This window comes from Natrix helvetica, assembly GCF_964273705.1.
Source record: "Natrix helvetica genome assembly, chromosome: 2".
Lineage (NCBI taxonomy): Eukaryota > Metazoa > Chordata > Lepidosauria > Squamata > Natricidae > Natrix > Natrix helvetica.
Genome location: NC_138552.1, coordinates 34,119,264 through 34,140,601, shown reverse-complemented (window position 1 = coordinate 34,140,601; position 21,338 = coordinate 34,119,264). Strand labels below are relative to the sequence as shown.

The 21,338-nt window shown below is 38.8% G+C and overlaps 1 protein-coding gene across 1 annotated transcript; it reads left to right on the top strand.

Moving 5' to 3' along the window:
* The first annotated feature begins 231 nt into the window (after window positions 1-231).
* On the top strand, window positions 232-19,766 carry LOC309386617 (betaine--homocysteine S-methyltransferase 1-like). The gene is made up of 8 exons (XM_081942217.1): window positions 232-374; window positions 4,549-4,681; window positions 8,500-8,618; window positions 11,133-11,324; window positions 14,060-14,207; window positions 14,587-14,769; window positions 16,479-16,707; window positions 18,623-19,766. Exons 1-8 carry the CDS (start codon window positions 339-341, stop codon window positions 18,807-18,809), a joined length of 1,227 nt encoding a protein of 408 aa, XP_081798343.1. The 5' UTR covers window positions 232-338; the 3' UTR covers window positions 18,810-19,766.
* Window positions 19,767-21,338: the final 1,572 nt, after the last annotated feature.

Here is a 21,338-nt window from a genome sequence, read left to right as displayed (position 1 = left end):
ATTTAGGAAAGGCTGCTCCAAAACGGCCCTTCCATTTTTGCTTATTTCTTAGGTACACATTCCGGGTATGCGCCTGAAAACAAGCGGCTTTATTCAGTCGTGCGAAAGGGGCGCCTCGCCGTCGAGGGATAGACGATGAGCAGGGGCTCAGAAAGGGGAGTACCATAACCGCAACGAACCTCCAGGCCTCTCTCAATCCGCCCCGGGCTCCGAATCCGCCCACCTCAGCCTCCAGCCTATAAAATGCGAGGTTGGCGGGTTGTGCTCACCCTGCTTTGTTAAGGGAGAGTTGTGGCTCTGCGGCGGACGGGAAGTGCGGCCAGCGGGAATACTTCGTCATGGCACCTATTGGAGGGAGCTCTAAAGCAAAGAAGGTAAAAAGAACGAGGGACGCATTTATTCATTCTCTTTTGCAGGGAACGAAAAGCAACGAAAGTGGCCCTCTTGGATGGCGAGATTGCATATTAAGAAACCTGGCAGTATTATTCCTCTCCTGCGAGGCCCGTTGGGAGGCTCATGCAAAGTTCTGGGAATTAGAAGAGTAGGAGCGGTGGCGAGGAAACTACCAACTATGAGTTGAGACAAATGAATGCCAACTATCTTTTCTCCCTTGGCTCTTATAACGTTTTCTTTTATAATATTTATAGAAATTAATGCGGGCTGATTAAATTGATGGGAGAAACGGCTGCCCAATTGTATTTCCTGCATTTGGGAAAAGATAGTTCAACACACTTTCCACAGTTCTAATTTATGCCTCCACAGATTTATGACATAGTAGTCCCATTCTGGGACAAACAGGATTCCGGATAAAGCTGGTTCAGTCAAGACTGACAGCTGACTCGCTATTTCCATACATTGAAATGCATATTTGTAAATGCAGAAATTGGAATTTTTGTCCTTTTAGAGAGGAGATGCATTGTTGACTGCTTTAAAATCACACACATGTAAATAAAATTAATATTTTCTATTATGAGTAGAACTTATAAGAAAAGTTATTTGAGCTAAAAGACAGAACTGGCTCTGTTAAAAGGTGGATTACTCTTTGTAAAGTGATAAATTTAAATGAAAGTCACTGAAGAAAACATAGGATTATTTGATATAATCAATTCAACTTTTAATAGTACAAAAAAGAAAAATTTTTGCATGCACGCTAAAACCCGGAAGTTCGGCTTTTCTGGAGCGCTGTCCTGATGAACACGTCCGCGTGCGACATTTCTGCGCAACGTTTTCAGCACTCGGTGCCTAAAAACTTTGCCATCACTGATATAGAAGGCTAAATGATCTCAATGGTACTTTGCCATTCCTTTGAGAATAATTCATTATAAAACATTTAGGAAAATATAACTTCAGAAAGCAGACCAGATACTTTTCTTACTGACTATAGAAAAAACACCAAGAAGCAATTCAGCCTACTGATGATCATGGTCATTTTGCTCATAGTAGATTTTATACTCCATTCCCAACATCTTTATTTTATTTATTTATTTATTTTGTCCAGCCTGTATAAGATAACAGATATAAGTAGAAACATGATTATGAATACAGGAAATGGATAAGAATAAGTTGGGACAGTAGGACAGGGATGGTAGGCATGTTGGTGCGCTTATGCATGTTCCTTACAGACCTCTTAGGAATGGGGTGAGGTCAACAGTAGACAGTTTAAGGTTAAAGTTATGGGGGGTTGGGGATGATTAGGATTTACGATGATGCCTACATCGTAACCAACTCTTCAGGAAGAGTTGAAAGAGACCTCTAACTGAAATCCATTGCTGTAGAACAGTGGATCCCAATGTTTGGGGTAGCAGAGACTGGTTCCATGGAGAGAGGGTTTTCCATGGACCGGAACAGGCGTGGTTTTGCATGCTGCCTGTATCCCATGGATGGGGCTTTGCTTGTTTGCGCAGACCAGTTTCTGGCATGCTGCAGCCCGGTGCTAGTCCATGAACTGAGATTGGGGGCCCTGCTGTACAGTAGAAATTCATGACCTGCATGTACCCTTGTCTGATTCAGTATATATCTTTGGATAAGTTCCTCTGTCTTTTTACATCTAGTTAAAGAAAGCTTGTAAATCCATTCTGTTCTGGTCTCTTTCTGCACACAAAATAAAGTGTTTCTCCCTTTAGAATGATAATAACTCACATTAATGTTTGGTAGACAGGGTAGTAAGTATGTTTGTACTTACTTAATTCCAAATCTTTATTACAACTAAAATACAAGAAGTTAACACCAGAATTCCAGGACTTATAGTAGGCAAAATTATTCTGTACCACCCACTTTCTTTGGTTAGGAAGCCGATACCACTTTAAACTACCATAGTTAGGATAAACTCTGAAATCATGTTACCAGTTATTTGCAGTCTGATTCCTCTTTCTTTTATATCTAATTCCACCCTTACATTTTTTCAGGCTACAACGGTTTTAAGTCCAGAACAAATTTAAATTCTGACTCCATACGTTGGCTGTTAAAGTCTTCTCTAATTTTCTCTTCCAAAAATGCCTTTGAACTCATACAAAGCCTAGTAGGTTTCTTAGCTTTTGTACCCATGCACTGAAGGTGATAAATAAGGTATGAAGAATATACAGTTGGCAACTATCCTCTGAGCAGTTGATACCCAATAGGTGACTAAAGCACAAAGAGAGATTTAAATGAATATGTTGGAAAGATATTAGTAGATATTTCCTATTTAACAAGCTTGTTCATAAAAATGCTAAATATGTTAGAATGTTGAATGTCAATACTTAATAATTATTAGTATCTGATAACCTCTGCTTTGGTGATGATAATCCAGGGACTGGCTGGAGAGGAATATGGGTTTCTTTAGATTTTTATCCTGCCTTTTAAAAAAAATGCAACTCAAAGTGGCAAAGAATCCTCCTCCTATTTTCCCCATACAATAGAACCTCTGGTCACAAATGCTTCTCACCACGACCAAATTGGGTTACGACCAAAAAATTCATAATTATTTTTTTTCCGCAACCAATTTCCCCTTCCACACCATTTTTTTTTGTAAGCACCAAATTTCCAAAATTAGGTTTGGGTCACAACCAAATCAGTTTGCGACCAAAGTTATGAAACAAATGATGGTTGTGACCAGAGGTTCTACTGTAACAACAACTCTATGAGCCATGGTAGTGCAGTGGTTAGAATGCTGCAGGCTACTTCTGCCGGCTGCCTGCAATTTGGCAGATCTAATCTCACCAGGCTCAAGGTTGACTCAGCCTTCCATTCTTCCAAGGTGGGTAAAATGAGGACCCAGATTGTTGGGGGCAATATGCTGACTCTGTAAACCACTTAGAGAGGGCTGTAAAAGCACTGTGAAGCGGTATGTAAGTCTAAGTGCTATTGCTATTGCTGTGAAGTGCATTGGGCTGTGACTGGCTGAAAGTCACCCAGTTTATTTTTCATGCCCAAAGTGGGATTAGAACTCACAGTCTCCACAGTCTAGGAAAATACCTTAACCACTGCACTAAATTGGCTTTCATATATTAATTACTATATCAATTAGTTTGATTTATGATTACACAGGTAATCCTGGAGATATGATAGATCAATAATAACCAAACAGCCCCCCCCCCCCAAAAAAGCTGTTTCAAAGTTAATTCCACAGAAGCTACCCAATGATTTTCCCTTAGGTGGAATTCTTAAATTTGGAGAGCTGCTGAAGCATGCTCACCTATCTAGTCCCCCCACCCCCCACGTACTGGGTCCCTAAAGCACTGGCCCTACTTTGCCCCCACCCACTGGATTCCAAACAGTCCTCTTCCACCCCTCAAAATCCATTGCTGACCTACTGAAGATGGGCAAAAATCAGGAGGCTGGGAAGGAGCAGGCCATATATTGTGAAACTTGAGCTGATACTGGAGAAAGTAACTTCATTGTCAGCAGACCCATGTCAGGTTACAACATTCAGGCTTCTCTATTCAGCACGAGGAGGAAGCCTTTGTGTTTTGTGGAGTAACCCAGAAAGGCAGATTCTTTTTTTCAAAGCTGCTTGCTTTGAAAGGTCCATCATAACTTCGAATAGTTTTTTTTTTTTTGTAAAGAATTTTTATTGGTTTTAAAACATTTATGGGAAAAAGGTAATAGGGTACATAGAAAATTTTGGTAGCTCCCATGTTAGTAGTAGAAATCCCCCCCAATTCTCACGTTTCTACAATTTTAAAAATAACATATAAAGGATAAGCATATACAGAATTCTTACTTTATATCAGCTACATGTTCAATCCTCTCTTTGTCACTTTCTAGTATATCAACAATTACAATAATATTTCAGATATATTTATTTTTGTGACCTGAGCCTTTTCGATATTGCTCCCTCCTCCCTGCCCCCAGGTGGAGCCATAGCCCCCCCCTTCCCCATGTCTTGTACATTGCTGCCTTTTTCCCCACCTCCGCTATCTTCATCCTCTGGGAGAGAAAAATGTTTTTTAATAAAGCCTCGAATAAACTTCGAATAGTTGTTAAGTGACGGCTACCTGTACTTCAGTGCTACCACCAGGTTCACACATTATTTTTGAAGTTTACAAGGATGCATTATTGTCATTTTAGGGTATTTTAGAACGGCTAGATGCTGGAGAAATTGTGATTGGTGATGGAGGATTTGTCATAGCTCTTGAAAAGAGAGGTTATGTAAAAGCTGGACCTTGGACTCCTGAAGCTACAGTGGAAAACCCTGAAGCAGGTAATGTATATTTATGTATTCATCAAATCAGATTTGAGGGGCTGCCACAAAGTGGAGGGGGTCAAATTAGTGCCAGAGGGCAGGACAAGAAATAATGGTTGGAAACTGATCAAAAGAGAGAAGCAACCTGAAATTAAGGAGAAACTTCCTAACAGTAAGGACAATTAACCAGTGGAACAGCTTGCCTCCAGAAATCATGGGGACTCCATCACTGCATGTTTCTAAGTAGATTCTAGACAGTCACTTGTCTAAGACTAGAAGACTTCCAAGGTCCCTTCTAGCTCTATTCTATTGTAAGTTCTAAATCAAATATTCTGAATTGGATAGTGACCCAGTTGTAGAATAAACATATTGCACCAGTCCAGTTGAAATTAGTTATGGGTAGTCCTGAACTTACAACAGTTCATTTAGTGGCCGTTCAAAGTTACAACAACTGTAAAAAAAGTGACATAACAATTTTTCACACTTAATGACCGTTGCAGCATCACCATGGCCACGTGATTTACATTCGGATATTTGACAACTGACTCGTGATGGTTGCTGTATCCCAGGGTCATGTGATCATCTTTGGCGACCTTCTGACAAGCAAAGTCAATGGGGAAGCTAGATTCACTTAACAATTGTGTTACTAATGTAACAACGGCGGTGATTCACTTAACCAATGTGGCAAGAAAAGTCGTAAAATGGGACAAAACTCACTTAGCAACATAAATTCTGAGCTCAATTGTGGTCGTAAGTCGAGGGCTATCTGTATTACTAAGGCTTCATTTGCTAAAGAGTTAACCATATTCAGTTTAACTTCTTTCAGTTATTCAATCATAATTAATTAGGTAGACATTGTTTGCCACATTCTGTGTATAATTCTGAAAATAGTTCTATTTATATTTCCTGTTCTTCTGATAGCTAATTTTGTGATTATGATTAAACAAAAAAAATGGCTTTACTGTTAAATCTGCAGGCTTCCAGATTTTTAGGTTTTCTCAATTTCTGAGATACTTTAACAACAGGCTAAATAAAATTACCATCATGTTTAAACTATAGCAGTGTTTCTTAAACTTTTTACTCTCATGACCCCTTCCCACTTTTAAAAATAATAGAGGACCCCAAAAGATGCTGTGTTTGTATGGGTTATATGTATCAATATTTACCAAAATTAAAATTAATATTTACCAAATTAAAATTATTTATTTATAATATAATGCATTATAATATTTATAATATTAAATCCATTAGATACTAACATATTTTTCATGGAAAAAACTGACATGTTTTAACAAATAAATAATAATAATAGAAGTGTCATTATTTTACATTTTTGCAAATAACTTCAATATCTGGCAAATAATTTTAATTTCATGGACCCCTGAGAATGTCTTGAGAAACCCCCAGAGATTCTCTGACCGTATTTTAAGAAACACTTGCCTACAGCATTTAAACACAGCATTGTTCTTCCCTCTTCCTTTCTCTTATAACAGTATACTGGATTTATAAAGAGAAAAAGGCGAGGGAGAATAGGTTTTCATTACACTGCCATTACCACCAGCAGAAGTACAGTACTTGAATTCAGTAGTTTCTTAAGTATCCTCTATGGTTTATGCAAGGGATATCAAACTCAAGACCTGCAGGCCGGATCCGTGGGGTGCTTAGATCTGGCCCAGGGGGCCACCCTGGAAATAGTGAAGGACTGGCCTGTGGTGCCTCTGCCAGCGAAAACGGATCTCCTCCTGAGCTCCGTTTTCGCTGGCAGCAGATTGCAGGAGGCCACCCCAGCCAAAAACAGAGCTTGCAAGCTCATTTTTGCTGGCAGAGTGCTCAGGCCACCACAGGTGCCCCCGATACGAGTGACGTCAAGCTGGCCATGGCCACCCTGGCCACCCCCCAAGGTCAACACAAACCTGATGTGGCCCTCAAGGAAATCAAGTTTGACATCCCTGGTTTATGCTGTCAGAAGTTATATGTTTAAGTAATTTTCAACAACCCTGCACTCCAGATCATTGGCAAAATCATTCTTCTTCCTTTTATGAACATCCAGAGAGTTCTACTGGATTATGTCAAAAGCCCATATACGTAGCCTAACTTTTGGTTGCCAAATACTGCTAAACAGATGTATTATGGAAGCTGCTAAGATGATAAGTATCACACCCATGAGAGCATGGGTGTGATACTCTCTTCCATTCTTGGTTCATTGCAACTGAGTTTTAACATTTGTGTATCTAGAGATAGTAAATTAAGATCAATAACTTTATTTTATTTATTGGAATTTGTCAAACAAAAACGAGAACAAGAATAAGAGAATAAAAATACAAAGACAGGGACAATAGGCACGTTAGTGCACTTATGCACTCTCTACTAACCACCTAAGTATGAAGTAAGGTCCGTGGAAGTCAATTTATAACTGAAACTCTGAAAATTTGTAGCTGAGACAACTGAATCAGGTAGGGCATTCCAGACTTTGACAGTTCTATTACAGAAATCATAGTTTTTACAGTCAAGTTTAGGACAATTTACATTGAATTTAAAGCGGTTGTTTGCGTGCGCTGATAGCCAGAGGCAAAATTGTCCCTGCCAAGTCTTGAAGTGAAATCAAGGGTGATGCTACTATTTTTCCCATTAATTTTATTTCCCATATTTTACTCAGACTTACTAAAAGTAAAATAACTTTTTTAAAAATACACATTTTATGAGTGAGATACACTGGTAAAAGCTGTCTTAAGCTTGTTGTGAAATTAAGAGAAATGTTCTGGAAATCCATTTTTTTGAATTAATATTTTAATTTGCTCATGGGATACTTCTTAAATACCACTTTTACTGAAATCCTATTTATGCACGTACGCCTCCCTTCCATTTTAAAAAAATAGGGGATCCAAGCAGTAGTAATGTTGAACGTTGCTACCTGAAGGTAGATACTGTCTTGATAATTAGTACATAATAATGATTATATTACATGTAAAACTCTATCTGAAAACAAAATTAGTGAACACAATGCCTTTAAAAAAATATATCATAGTAGAGACCAAGCCTGCGTAACATATAGCCTATGGTCTTTATGAGCCTACCCATCAGCCTTAGGCAGCGTGCTGGCATTTTAAAAAAATAACTAACACCACTGCTGCCAGATATTGCTGCCACCAGGAAGGATCTGCAGTCGCTGCATTGATTTCATAGTTACTTCTGCCCCAAATAATAAGCTGTTTCATAGGCACTGCCAGCTGAATTGCTGGTGCCACCCTGCTAATCATCATGCAGCTGATTAGCACACCAGCAAACCTTTGTAAACTGCAATAATTTTTAAGGCGTTAATCTAGCCCTTTCTCTTCTACCCATATGAGTTCATGGAGGCTTTGTGGAAGTTTTTAATTAGATATTACCTTTTAATATCTAATTGTGCATGTAGAAGTTTTTCGAATTGATATAAATCACATTACTGTTTTTTTAAGCAGGGAAAAGAAAGTTAGAAACATTGTTTGCCCAAATCAACATCTGTGAAGTGAGCCTAGCGTTCTTCCTAATTTAAATGTTTCGTATATCTGTGTGGATCTACATGTGGAATAATTTAACAATAATTCATCATGTACCATTTACAAGCTATGTTGCACAGGATTCCTACGAGCTAAAGCAATAGGTTTTCTAAACAAGTCAATTATGACTTTTTAAAAATAATAACAGAATAATCTTGAGTCATTTAAAAACATTCAATCAAGATACTTCGGACACAAAACGGGACATAGAATCATAGAGGCAATATGTTTGTTAAAAGATGCTGCTGGTACAGTGCTAACGGTATGTTTAACTCTTGACTTTGCTTCAATATTTTGTAGTTCGTCAGCTTCATCGAGAATTCCTCAGGGCTGGAGCAAATGTTTTACAGACATTCAGCTTTTATGCCAGTGATGATAAATTAGAGAACAGAGGAAACTATGCAGCTGATAAATTTTCTGTAAGTAGTTTCAACCACTTCTTATTAGTAATTTTGACAAGTAAGCAGAGTTTTAAAAAATGTGTATTTAACCTTGATACTTTTGTGTTGCTATAGTTTAAGCAAAAGTATTCACGTAGTCCTCAACGTAGGACCACAATTGGAACCAGAACTTTCATCTCTAAACAATGCTGTTGTTAAATGAACCACATCCCAATTTTACAACCTTTTTGACATGGTCATTCAGTGAGCCACTAAGCAAACCACACAGTTGTTAAATGTACTTGGCTTCCCCCATTGACTTTGCTTGTTGGAAGCCCCTTTTTGAAGGCAACAAATGGCACTCAAATGACCACAGGACACTGCGATGCTCGTAAATGAATGACAGTTGCCAGGAACCCAAATTGTGATCATATCACAGTGGGGTTTTAAATCCAAAAACCGGCCATCAGAAACTTTTTTCAGCATTTGACTTAAAATGATTGTTAAACAAATAGTCGTAAGTCAAGGACTACTTGTATCTTTATTGTTAAATTAATATTTAACAACACTAACACAATGTTAAACAATACTTAGTTGCCTAGTTTTTTTTTTTTACATTTTCCCAGTTTCAGGAATGTTTTAATATTAATAGTTAAAGTTTCTTAAAAGAACAAATAGTTGGCACAACATTTTCTTTATAGTGCAATGAGTCTAGACAAAGTGCTTAATTCTTCTCTACTTGTTTTATAGGGTGTAACTATATACCAAAAATGCAGTAAGAACTTCAAACATTCTTGCCTCAAAATCATTTAGATACCATATTATAAAAATGTATGTATATAATATCTAGTATTAGTTTTTTAACATGCACTTATTCTTTACTTACTAATTTTTATTTATATTTATTTATTTACATTTATATGTATCTAACAAGTTATTCTGGGCAGCTAATAATAATTCAGAATGCAGGTTTTGACTTTAATACCTGAACAGCTTAAGGACAGGTTACCTGAAAGAATCCCTTCGCCTTTATATATCTATCTGGATTTTAAAAATTGAATAAGTTCTCCTCCAGGTCCCTTTACCAAAAGAGGGTAAGTTGGGTCTCTTACAAGGGAGAGAATGGCTTTTTTATGGTGGCACTCCACTTATGGAACTCCCTCTCCAGAGAGGTTTGACTGGCATTCACACTAACATTGTTCTGGCATCTTTCTATTCTCCAAAGGTTTTGAATTGGCTGTTAATTCTATTTGAAATCATATTGTTAAAGATTTTGAATAAATATCTTACAAAATATAAAATTAAAATGCCCCAAAATTCTCAAGATCTCAAGGAGCATGGTTTTTCAGCCATGTTCTTTTATTTCTTTTAAATATTATCTCCCATTCAAGGAAACACTTATTGATTTCTGACATAGGAGAAACTGACGAAAGGAACACTCATAGATATTAGGATGTATAATGAGATCTATGTATGTCTGAATCAGGGGAAGATAATTTTTCTGACGGACCACATGAGGAACTGGAACTATTATGGAGTACTGCTGCCGCCACCCCTCTGCTGCCCCCCATTACCTGCCCAACCTGGACAGGGACAGTCAAAGGACTGGATGTAGCCCGCAGGCCATAAAATGCCAAAGTCTAGTCTAGACTCACGTCTGGACTCATGCTGATCTGCCATCCCTGGTTTAAACTCCTTATCCCAAAATGGGATATTACTACTATTTACATTAAATTGGTCAGAGTCATCTTCTCTCTTAATAAGGTTTCTTTTTGATTTGTTTCCCTTGGTTAGCTGTAATTGATTGGGCAAAGATCAAGTTTAAGGATAAGCTGCACTTCTCCAATACCGGATATACCAGCGATGGCGAACCTTTTTTGGCTCGCGTGCCACAAGTGGGGGGGGGCAGGGGGGTCATGTGCGGGTGTGCCGCACCCATAATGCAACGCGTGACCCCCCAGTGCGCATGCGCGCACAACGCGCGACCCCCCCCATTTTTACATGCCTTGCGTGCCCTGACAAATGGCTCCGCATGCCACTTGTGGCACGCGTGCCATAGGTTCGCCATCACTGGGATATACTGTATTTCTGTAGGCTACTGAAACTGGAAATGATCAAAGTGTTGCTCCATTCTCATGTATAAAAGTATGCCAGTTAACACTTGACAACCATTGCTTGCTTTGTGGAATTGCCGACTGACAAAATGCACAATACTTTAACTGTATAATATATGTGACTTTTATTTATTTTTTCTTACACTATTAGGTATATTATTTAATACCCTGTTTTGAAGAGGCCTGAAGACTTAGCTCTTTACCCAGGCCTTTGATAAGGATAACTGAAGCCTTGTTTTAATCTAGGTTGTTTTTTGTTTGGTTCCACCAGGTTTGTAATTCTGCCATCTACTCTTTTTTTGTTTCTCGTTTTTAATGCCTTGCTTCCATGTTTTCAGTCACTTGTAAATCTCTTAACAGTCACTGGGACTTGGGCAGCATACAGCGTATTTAAATAATGATAATAAAAATTAGCACTTCAATCTTTTCGTACCATTAGGGCCAGAGAATAAATGAAGCCGCTTGTGACATCGCAAAAGAAGTTGCTCAAGAAGGTGATGCTTTGGTGGCTGGAGGTGTTAGCCAAACACCTACATACTTAAGCAGCAAGAGTAAAACTGAAGTGAAAGCAATCTTTCGAAAGCAGTTGCAAGTTTTTATCAAAAAAGAGGTGGATTTCCTGATTGCAGAGGTAAATAAATTCACTGACAAATGAAAAATATTGTTTACCTGGGGACAAAGACTTTATTGCTTTATAATGGAAATATCAATGCTTTGCAGCATCAGAATCTATTACTATCTTTATTTTATTTGTACTCTTAATGACATAAGGCAGGGGTGTCCAAACTTGGGAACTTTAAGACTTGTGGAATTCAACTCCCAGAATTCCCCAGCCAGCCTTCTGGGAGTTGAATTCCACAAGTCTTAAAGTTCCCAAGTTTGGACACCCCTGACATAAGGAAAGACAAGGCAAATGGGATTGCCGCGTGGAAGAGACTGGCAAAGTGTTATTGCCCAAGAAATTTGTGCAAAGTCTGTGTACATCTCCTAGTTGAATTGTTTTGTACCTCAGTTGTACTTCAAATTCTAAGACCTTTCTTGATAATATGATGCATGCACAGACACACGAACCCACATACATATATAGATATAGTTACTGTATTTTTTGGACTATTAAGACGCACCGGTGTATAAGACGCACCAAGATTTCAAAGAGGTAAGTAAGAAAAAAAAAGGTTTTTGTCCTCCCTGGCCCCCAGGAGAACTCTGCAGACTTCAGCTGGGCTGGGGTAAGGCAAAAACTCCCCCATTTTTCACCAAAACGGGGGCATTTTTCCCTTCCCCCAGCCCTGCTGAAACCTGCAGAGTGCTCCTGGGGAGTGGGAGAAGGCAAATACACCCCCGTTTTCGCAAAAAAATGGCCCATTTTTTCTCTGTTTTTCACCAAAACGGGGGCATTTTTCCCTTCCCCCAGCCCCGCTGAAACCTGCAGAGTGCTTCTGGCAGGTGGCGGGGAGGCAAAAGGCCCCCGTCTTTGCAAAAAAACGGCCCGTTTTTCTCAAAAATGGGATGCATGGGCGGGGCTTTGAGAGCCAAAAATGGCTGTATTCGGTATATAAGACGCACCAACATTTCATAGGGGGGGGAAAGGTGCATCTTATACTCCGAAAAATACGGTATATCCTTCCTTTGGCATGGTAACCCAGGCTTCAAAAGAAAGCATTGAATCGAAGTGGTTAGAAAGTTCTCACATTGAATTAAGAAATCACTACTAGTTCCAAGATTTAAAGTAAGTTGTTATATGGTTAAAGATACTTTTGGTAGTATGGGTGGGAATGGAACAACTTGCCACAGCCAATTTGCTGTGGAAAACTCACTGCGGCCAACTCTCCACAGCCACCTCACCCACAGCCAACTTGCAGCAGGTGAACTCACCACGGCCAACTCACTGCAAGGTAACTTGTTGGGGAACAATTTAACAATTCTATTTAATTATTTAAAAAATACAAATTATTTTAATTTTTGCCATTCACTTTTCATTCTGTCCCTCCTTTTGCATCCTTTCTTTAATGATTCTATTCCACCATTTCTTTCATATTAGTGCAAATTTTATCCTGCAGCAAATTGTCCTGCAGCGAGTTGGCCATAATGAATTAGCTGTGGCAGTTTGGTCATGGCGACATGGCAAGCTGGCTGTGGCAGTTGTCATAGACCAGTGATGGGGAACCTATGGCACGTGTGCCACAGGTGGCACGCGGAGCCATTTGTCAGGGCACGCGAGACGCTGCCCTGTCAGCTGGCCAGCGTGCATGCGCGCGCTGGCCAGCTGATTTCATCTTTTTAAAAGCCATTTTTCACCCTCCCCAGGCTCCAGAGGCTTTATAGGAGCCTGGGGAGGATGAAAAGAGCACCCCCCAAGGCCCTCCGGAGGCTTCATGAGCTTCTGTGAAGCCTTCGGAACGCTTAAAACGACCCTCCAAGCAAACCTCCAAGTTTGCTCGGAGGGTCGTTTTGAGCGCTCCGAATGTGTCAGGGAAGCCTCCTGATGGTCCCTGAAGCCTTCGGAGCGCTTAAAACGACCCTCCGAGCAAACCGGAAGTCACTTCCGGTTTTGCTCGGAGGGTCGTTTTGAGTGCTCCGAAGGCGTCAGGGAAGCCTCCTGACGGTCCCTGAAGCCTCCGGAAGGGGGGAGGGGGAGGCTGTTTTCGCCCTCCCCAGGCTCCTATAAAGCCTCTGGAGGGCGAAAAAAGCATATAAAAATGGCGGGGGGAGTGCCTGTAGTGCGCGCATGTGTACTGGGGGAGCGCATTGCATTATGGGTGCGGCACGCCTGCACACGACCCCCTGCGCTCCCCCCACTTATGGCACGCGAGCCAAAAAAGGTTCGCCATCGCTGTCATTGACAATTCAGGTAGTCCTTGACTTACAACTACTAAGTGACCATTTGAAGTTACAACGGCACTGAAAAGTGACTTATGACCATTTTTTAACGCTTACGACCATTGCATCATCCCAGTGGTCACATGACCAAAATTTGGACACTTGGCACCTAGCTTATATTTATGACCCAGTTGCAGTGTCCCAGGGTCATGTGATTACTTTGTATGCCTTTCTTACAAAAAAAAGTCAATGAGGGAATCCAGATACACTTTACAAAAACGTGTCACTAACTTTAACAGCTGCAATGATTCATTTAACACCTGTGGCAAGAAATGTTTTGTAACATGCGGCAAACTGACTTAACAACTGTTTCACTTAGCAATGGAAATTTGGGGCTCAATTGTGATCATAAGTCAAAGACTACTTGTAAATATCTGGAGCTATTCTTTAAAAACAACTTGGCTTCTTATTTTTATCTTGACATATTGCATTTTTTTTTTCAATTAAAAAATTGTTTTGTAAATTCTTTTTGTAATTTGTTGCTAGTATTTTGAACATGTTGAAGAAGCCACATGGGCAGTTGAAACTTTAAAAGAATCTGGGTTGCCAGTTGCAGTTACTCTATGCATTGGCCCAGAAGGAGACATGGATGGTGTACCACCAGGAGAATGTGCTGTTCGACTAGTTAATGCTGGTAAGATGTTACTTTCAGTATCAATTTTGATTCAAGCTTCTATTCTGACAATTTCATGAATATAATTTTATTGGCAATAATATAGAAGTGATTTGCTGTTGCCTTCTGGGATAATGTCCCCACTTTCCAAGGTAGCCTGTGTTCTGATATTCCTATCCAATAATTAAAAGAGTTAAAGAAAAACATTGTACTTCTATTTGTTTAGTGATTTTCATCATGACAAAAATATAGCTTCTCACTATTTTAAGGTGATTTCATTCATGCATCTTTAAAAGGCAGTTAGTTTTACAAAAGATTGAAAGGGGTGAATGCTGGGCATCATGTTTAAAAATCTTGACCCTGAAACGTATTACAGAAAACGTTGTTTCTTGTTTCTTAGGGGCTTCTATTGTTGGAGTAAACTGCCATTTTGATCCAGCTACTTGTCTTAGAACTCTAAAACTCATGAAGGAAGGTTTGGCAACTGCGAAACTAAAAGCACACCTGATGTCACAGCCACTTGCTTTCCATACCCCCGATTGTGGGAAGCAGGGTTTCATTGATCTACCAGAGTTTCCTTTTGGTAAGATTTGCTCTTTTTTTGTGGTTATCAAGATTATCAAGAAAAATTGTGCAAAAACATTAAAATCACATACATGGTGGGATTAAAACTACACACATAATTTTAGAGAAGACTTATGTATGGTTGGTCTAAAATTAAATCTACACTGTCTTGCTTAAAATGCAAGTAAATATTGGATAGCTTAAACCAAAATAAAGAAATTTTTCAAGAATAACCTAAGGTACAATTTAGATTAGATTGTCATGACTTCTTCACAGATACTTTAACTACAAGTTGCATAGGTACATTAGGTTTGGTTTTGGTTTTATTGGACTTCTATGCCGCCCCTCTCCCAAAGGACTCAGGGCGGCGTACAACATAAAAACACATATGACAAAAGTTAAAAGAAAAATTAAATAGAATATCCAAAAAACCCAATAGACATTTACAATGAGATTTAGATTAAAATTAACAATTAAAATTAATAATTTATTTTATTCAGGCCAGGCCGGCTTCCTGGAAAAGCCAACTTTTTAGGGCGCGTCGAAAGGACCGGAGGTCAGGGATTATGCGGAGCTCCGGGGGCAGCTCATTCCAGAGGGAAGGCGCTCCCACAGAGAAGGCTCTCCCCCTGGGGGTCACCAGCCGACACTGCCTCAGGGTGCCGTCGGCCAACTCTGTTAAAATATGTTTGGGTGGTAGTGGGGGAAAATAAAGGAGTTTACATTATTTGAATTTGCCCAACGATGGAAACCAGTTGAATTAGCTTTTTCCACAACTCTTCCAGTTAAAGTATATTTTGCATTTTTCCTGGGGATGTTGGGCCTGTAGCTAATAAATGTAGGGATTGATGAAAAGAGAACAAAAATGCTGTTAAATTGGAGGGGGGCAGGGGGGACACCTGCAGCAACAAACAGAGAAACCAAAAGCTGAGTGGAAAGGAATGTTAATTTGTAAATAGAAGGTATACATAGAAATAAAATCCAAGTGCTTTTAAGTAATTTTTAAGATTAGGTCAACTTTGTGGTAGGAGACCATTCCCAAAGTTGGAGTCCCTCATGACAATGTCTGGAAATTTTTTAGAAGCTAAAGTAAAGTAAATAAATGTGGATTTGAACCATATCATATCAGAGCAATTGCTAGGATCTTAAGGGAAAGTTTATCAAATGTTTTGCAAAATCAGAAGGGCACTATGCCTATTACATTCCTATGATCAGCTAAACTGATCACAATAAAAATGGAGATCGGCGTGATACATTCTCCCAAGCAATACATTATTTTCTAAATGCTCACAGTTTGTTTAATAATGTATAACAACAAAAATAATAGTTATTTAAGTACTCTTTCCCCCCTTTCACTCTTTAATCCTGTGCCATTAAGCCCATCCTCCATGATTTCTCACAGATCAGAAAAAGGGTTTCAGGATGATATTCTCAAATTCCTTGAAATCTCGTGGATGTAACTGTATTGGTCCTGGAGACTTAGAAACTCATTTATAGTAGCCAGGTGCTGCCTAACGTTTGATTGTCTCCATGGGATAATTGAGTCCCTCCTGACAATGTCTGGAACTTTTTTAGAAGCTAAAGTAGAGTAAATAAATGCATAATTACCTATCTTGGTTCATGGAGGTCAAAGGAAACCTCTTGAGGATAATGCTAATGTTTTACCGGTGTTGTGTATAATCTTAACTGAATATTACAATGAATATTTAAAAATTCATATCATTACAGCTTTGGAGCCAAGAATTTTAACACGATGGGATGTTCACAAATATGCAAGAGAAGCTTACAATTTAGGGATCAGATACATTGGAGGATGCTGTGGGTTTGAACCATATCATATCAGAGCAATTGCTGAAGAGCTAGCCCCAGAAAAGGGTTTTTTACCCCGGGGATCTGAAAAACATGGTAGCTGGGGGAGTGATTTGAGTATGCATACTAAACCCTGGGTTAGAGCAAGGTAAGTGTACTTTTAATTTTGGTAGTAAAATAATTGATTTAAAATATAGTTACTCCTCAACTTACAACAATTGGGACCAGAAATTCTGTTACTAATGTGGTTGTTAAAAGTATCTCTCTGCTGCCATCCAGTGGTTGCCTGGATATTTGCAGCTCAGATATTGAAAACCTAATAGAGCCAGAAGATATATTATCTCTCTGCTGCTATCCAATTGATAAACTGAGTGTTTTGAGCTCATATGTTCCAGCCACCTGTCCTATTCTATAATCCATTATTGAGATGCCTCACAGAAAACTATCCCAGATTGTCTTTAAATGCTTCTAACAAAAGAGAGTCCAGTATTTTATGATCCAGTCTGTTCTATTATTGAATCACCTAGAGCCGGGTGTCAAACACAAGGCCCGTAGGCCGGATCCAGCCTGTGATGTGGTCAGATCCAGCCTGTGGGGCCGGACTGGAAAATGTAAGCGGCCAGCCCATGTGGCTTCGGCCCGGGCTACCCAGTGCCGAAGAGGAAACCTGCCAGCAGTTTGGGGAGTGGTATCAAGCTGGCCATGCCCACCCAGTCGGCCATGCCCAATGAATGGTGTCAAGATGGTCACACCCACCCAGTCAGTCATGCCCCTCCCAGCCAGCCCCCCCCCCAGGTCAACCTCAGGCCTGATGTGGCCCTGAATGAAATTGACTTTGACATCCCTGACCTAGAGTTATGGGGAGATGGGCAGCATATAATTTGAATAATAATAATAATAATAATAATAATAATAATAATAATAATAATAATAATAATAATAATAATTTTTATTGTTGAAATATTATTTAATGCCCAATTACAATATGATTCCTTATAATTTAAACTATTATTTTTGCCACACTGAACAAGTTTGGTCCATTTTTTCGATGATGGCCTTTCAAAGACAGCTAAGATGTTTTTGCATAGTCTTTTTTTCTCCATGCTAAACAAGCTACCAGCTGTTTCTGTTCTTCGATTTACTTTTTGGGTGTTTTCTACTGTATATGTTCTCATAAGATTTAATTCACATAACTAAACACAGTCCATATTTTGCTAGCTTCTCTGCTAGGATCTTAAGGGAAAGTTCATCAAATGTTTTGCAAAATCAGAAGGGCACTATGCCTATTACATCCCTATGATCAGCTAAACTGATCACAATAAAAATGGAGATCGGCGTGATACATTCTCCCAAGCAATACATTATTTTCTAAAGGCTCACAGTTTGTTTAATAATGTATAATAACATAAATAATAGTTATTTAGGTACTCTTTCCCCCTTTTCACTCTTTAATCCTGTGCCATTAAACCCATCCTCCATGATTTCTCACAGATCAGAAAAAGGGTTTCAGGATGATATTCTCAAATTCCTTGAAATCTCGTGGATGTAACTGTATTGGTCCTGGAGACTTAGAAACTCATTTATAGTAGCCAGGTGCTGCCTAACGTTTGATTGTCTCCATGGGATAATTGATCTGCTTAGGTCTATTTCAACAGTTCCTCTTGAAGCAAAATAGGAGTTGAGAAACTTTCTCTTTCTTTCCCTTGTCACCTCTTAAGATCTTCTTTCTTTACCAAGCAGTGGGCTTACCCCTTCCTTTTTTTCTTCCTCTTACTATCAAACTGACATTTTACATACCTTATGAGTCTAGATTCTATTTGCGCCTTAACTTTTTTGACTTTGCTTTCTGCAGGTATTAACTACTATCTGGAACTCTTAGATATTATGTTTGTACATGCCTCTTCATATAGTCTAGAGCTCACTGTGCATCCACAATCCACAAAGCTTTTTTCTCTTTCTTGGTTTTTATAATTACTGTTGATAGTCATGACAAAATAGATTAGAAATATGCCATTTTCCATTTTCTTATAGCCACTAATTAGATTTGTTTGTTTTGTACTTAGGGCTAGAAAAGAGTACTGGGAGAATATGTTACCTGCTTCAGGTCGGCCATATTGTCCCTCACTGTCAAAGCCAGATGATTGGGAATTGACCAAGGGCGATCTGATACAGCAGAAAGAAGCAACAACTGAACAACAGCTGAAAGAGCTTTTCAAGAAACAAACATTCAAATCCAAAACTGTACCGTAAATTAGCAGCAATTTAATGGCGATAAAAATTACAATCATTATTAAATGAGCCGATGATACAGGCAAATGTAATTCATAGACCTCAAACATTATCTACTTTTTCCCCACATGGTTATACAGAAAAGATTCCTCATCTTTCATCCCATTGAAATAATTTCATTAAATACCATAGGACCGTCCAGTTGAAACAAAACAGATAAGACATCCAGTAGCTAACACTAGTAAAGTGTTTTTAAAACTATGCTGGCTCATTGCAATTAGAAATTATATACGGCCAAATTGTGATCTTCTTTCCTTTGGTTCCAGTGTTGCAATTTTGAGATTTCCCAGAAACACAGCACAGTCCTACAGATTCTTGATTATTTTACATACTCTCCAGAACCCAGCTTTGGCCATTTCTTCCAGGGGTTCCATAGATGAGTCATGCTTGTGGAACCTGTGAAAATTCCATTATGTAAAAGAGTTATTTCTTCAATGACAATTGCTGGCTCCAGATTTGTGGTTTTAAGTCACACTGCATTCAGTTACATTTCCTTCCCAAAGCCTGAGTTTAAGATTGTAGGCAAAATATGACTGCATTTTAGGTTAAATATAATTTAGCTTCAGCTGGGTTGCTAACATAATTTGGGGAGGCGGCGGCTTTTATGTGGAGCAATATTTAGCAAAATACCAAAATACTAAACACTTAAAAACAGGTATGTTTTCAGTCAACCATCCTCTGACAGATTAAACATCTGTTGCCTACAGTAATGTTTTTTCTCAAAAAACATTTTGCTTAAATTTAAGCAGAGCCATATTAAACTTTTGTGCTGTTTTCTCATTTGGGCAGAAGATTCCTATACTGTATTTTGGAGCAGATGTACAAATACTCTTCTTGATTGAGATGTTCTTAAAATTATGTGTTTATAGTTTAAGCATTTCACTCTTCTGAGGTGGACAAATAAAATTACAAAAATAATTGCCAGTTGTACTCCTTCCTTATTAGCTTTTCTGGACAAAAATATTTTAAGAATGTTTAGATTTGATTAAACTAAAATAAAATGTGTACTTGTTAGTACACACCATAGATAACTATTTTGCCAAGTCTGTTACTGAGTAACTCAATTGTAATTCCTAGCAAAGGGAGTGTTCTTTCAACTAAACTAATGTAACTAACAATAGGTGTTTGAGATTAACTTGTTTATTCATTGAATCATGTATATTTTGCACACTTTTCCTGCATGACAAAGACACTCAGGTATGAATGATGTGTCTGGTAAATAAGAATAAAGAATTGTCAGGTCAGTAAAGAAATGGAACAACAGCTCCATAAGTAAATAAGGTTGTGTGTTACTGATGTATTTCTAATAGTTCTTCTGAACTACTAAGTTCAGAATTGACAGATATCTATCTTATTGTTTGGTAATGAAATATCTTTTAATTAGCACAGGGCTAGTAAACTAGTACAAAGCATGTATATAATATTTTCCTATTTTATATAAATCTAATAATATAGTGTAGACCTGGGCATTTTATGGCCCACAGGCCACATTGTCTGGCCTGTGGCATGGGCGGCAGCAGCAATGGAGGGCAGGGCTGGTGGCGGCGTGAGGCGGCAGCCCTCCAAATCAGTTCCAGTTTCTCATGTGGCCTCTTGGAAAAATTAATGAAATAAAGTATCAAACATCACATTTAAATATAATGTGTCTAAAATTTTGGACGTACAATTTATCACATGATGTATTAAAAAATATATATATAAAAAGTTAATCTGCCAAATAGACATAAGAGAAAAAACCCTCCAAAATTAGAGCAGTATCTTTATTAGGCTAAAAGTTAGGGTTTTTTATGTTTGTGGAAACTTTTATTTAAGAAACTTACTAGAGGCAAAGACTGAACGCTAAGAAACCTATTTTGTAACTAAATACATATGAATTGTCGTTATTTATAAAATGTTCCATCAACCCTAAAATCATTCAATTAAAAGAAATCTGCATATATGAAGAAGAAAAAAAGATAAGTTGGGGGGGAAACCCAGCTAAAGGAAAGTAAGAATCAGTTGAAATGCATATCTGCATATGTGTAAGGAAATAATACAGACCCGTGATGGCAGATCTATGACACGCGTGTGGCATGCGGAACCATATTTGCCGGCAGAGCAGCCCTCTGGTGCACGCTGATTTTTGACCTTCCGGAGGACTGGTGGAGGCTGTTTTCGCCCTCCCCAGGCTTCAGGAAAGCCTCCAGAGCCTCGGGGGGTGAAAATCCCCCCCCCCCCCGCGTGTGTGGGTCGCTCGTGCATGCACAGGTGGGTGGGCATGCACTAGCTCATGTGCACAAAGTTTTGGCACACCTTTAGAAAAAGGTTAGCTATCACTGATCTAGACATTCAATAGCATGCATATTTATGCATAATACTATATTACTATAATGAACAAGTTATAATATGCTACATAAGGAACTCAAATTTAGAGGACTGTTACATTGTAGTACTGGATGAAAATTACCTCTAATACTTAACAACAGTTTTTAGACTAGAGACAGCTAACAA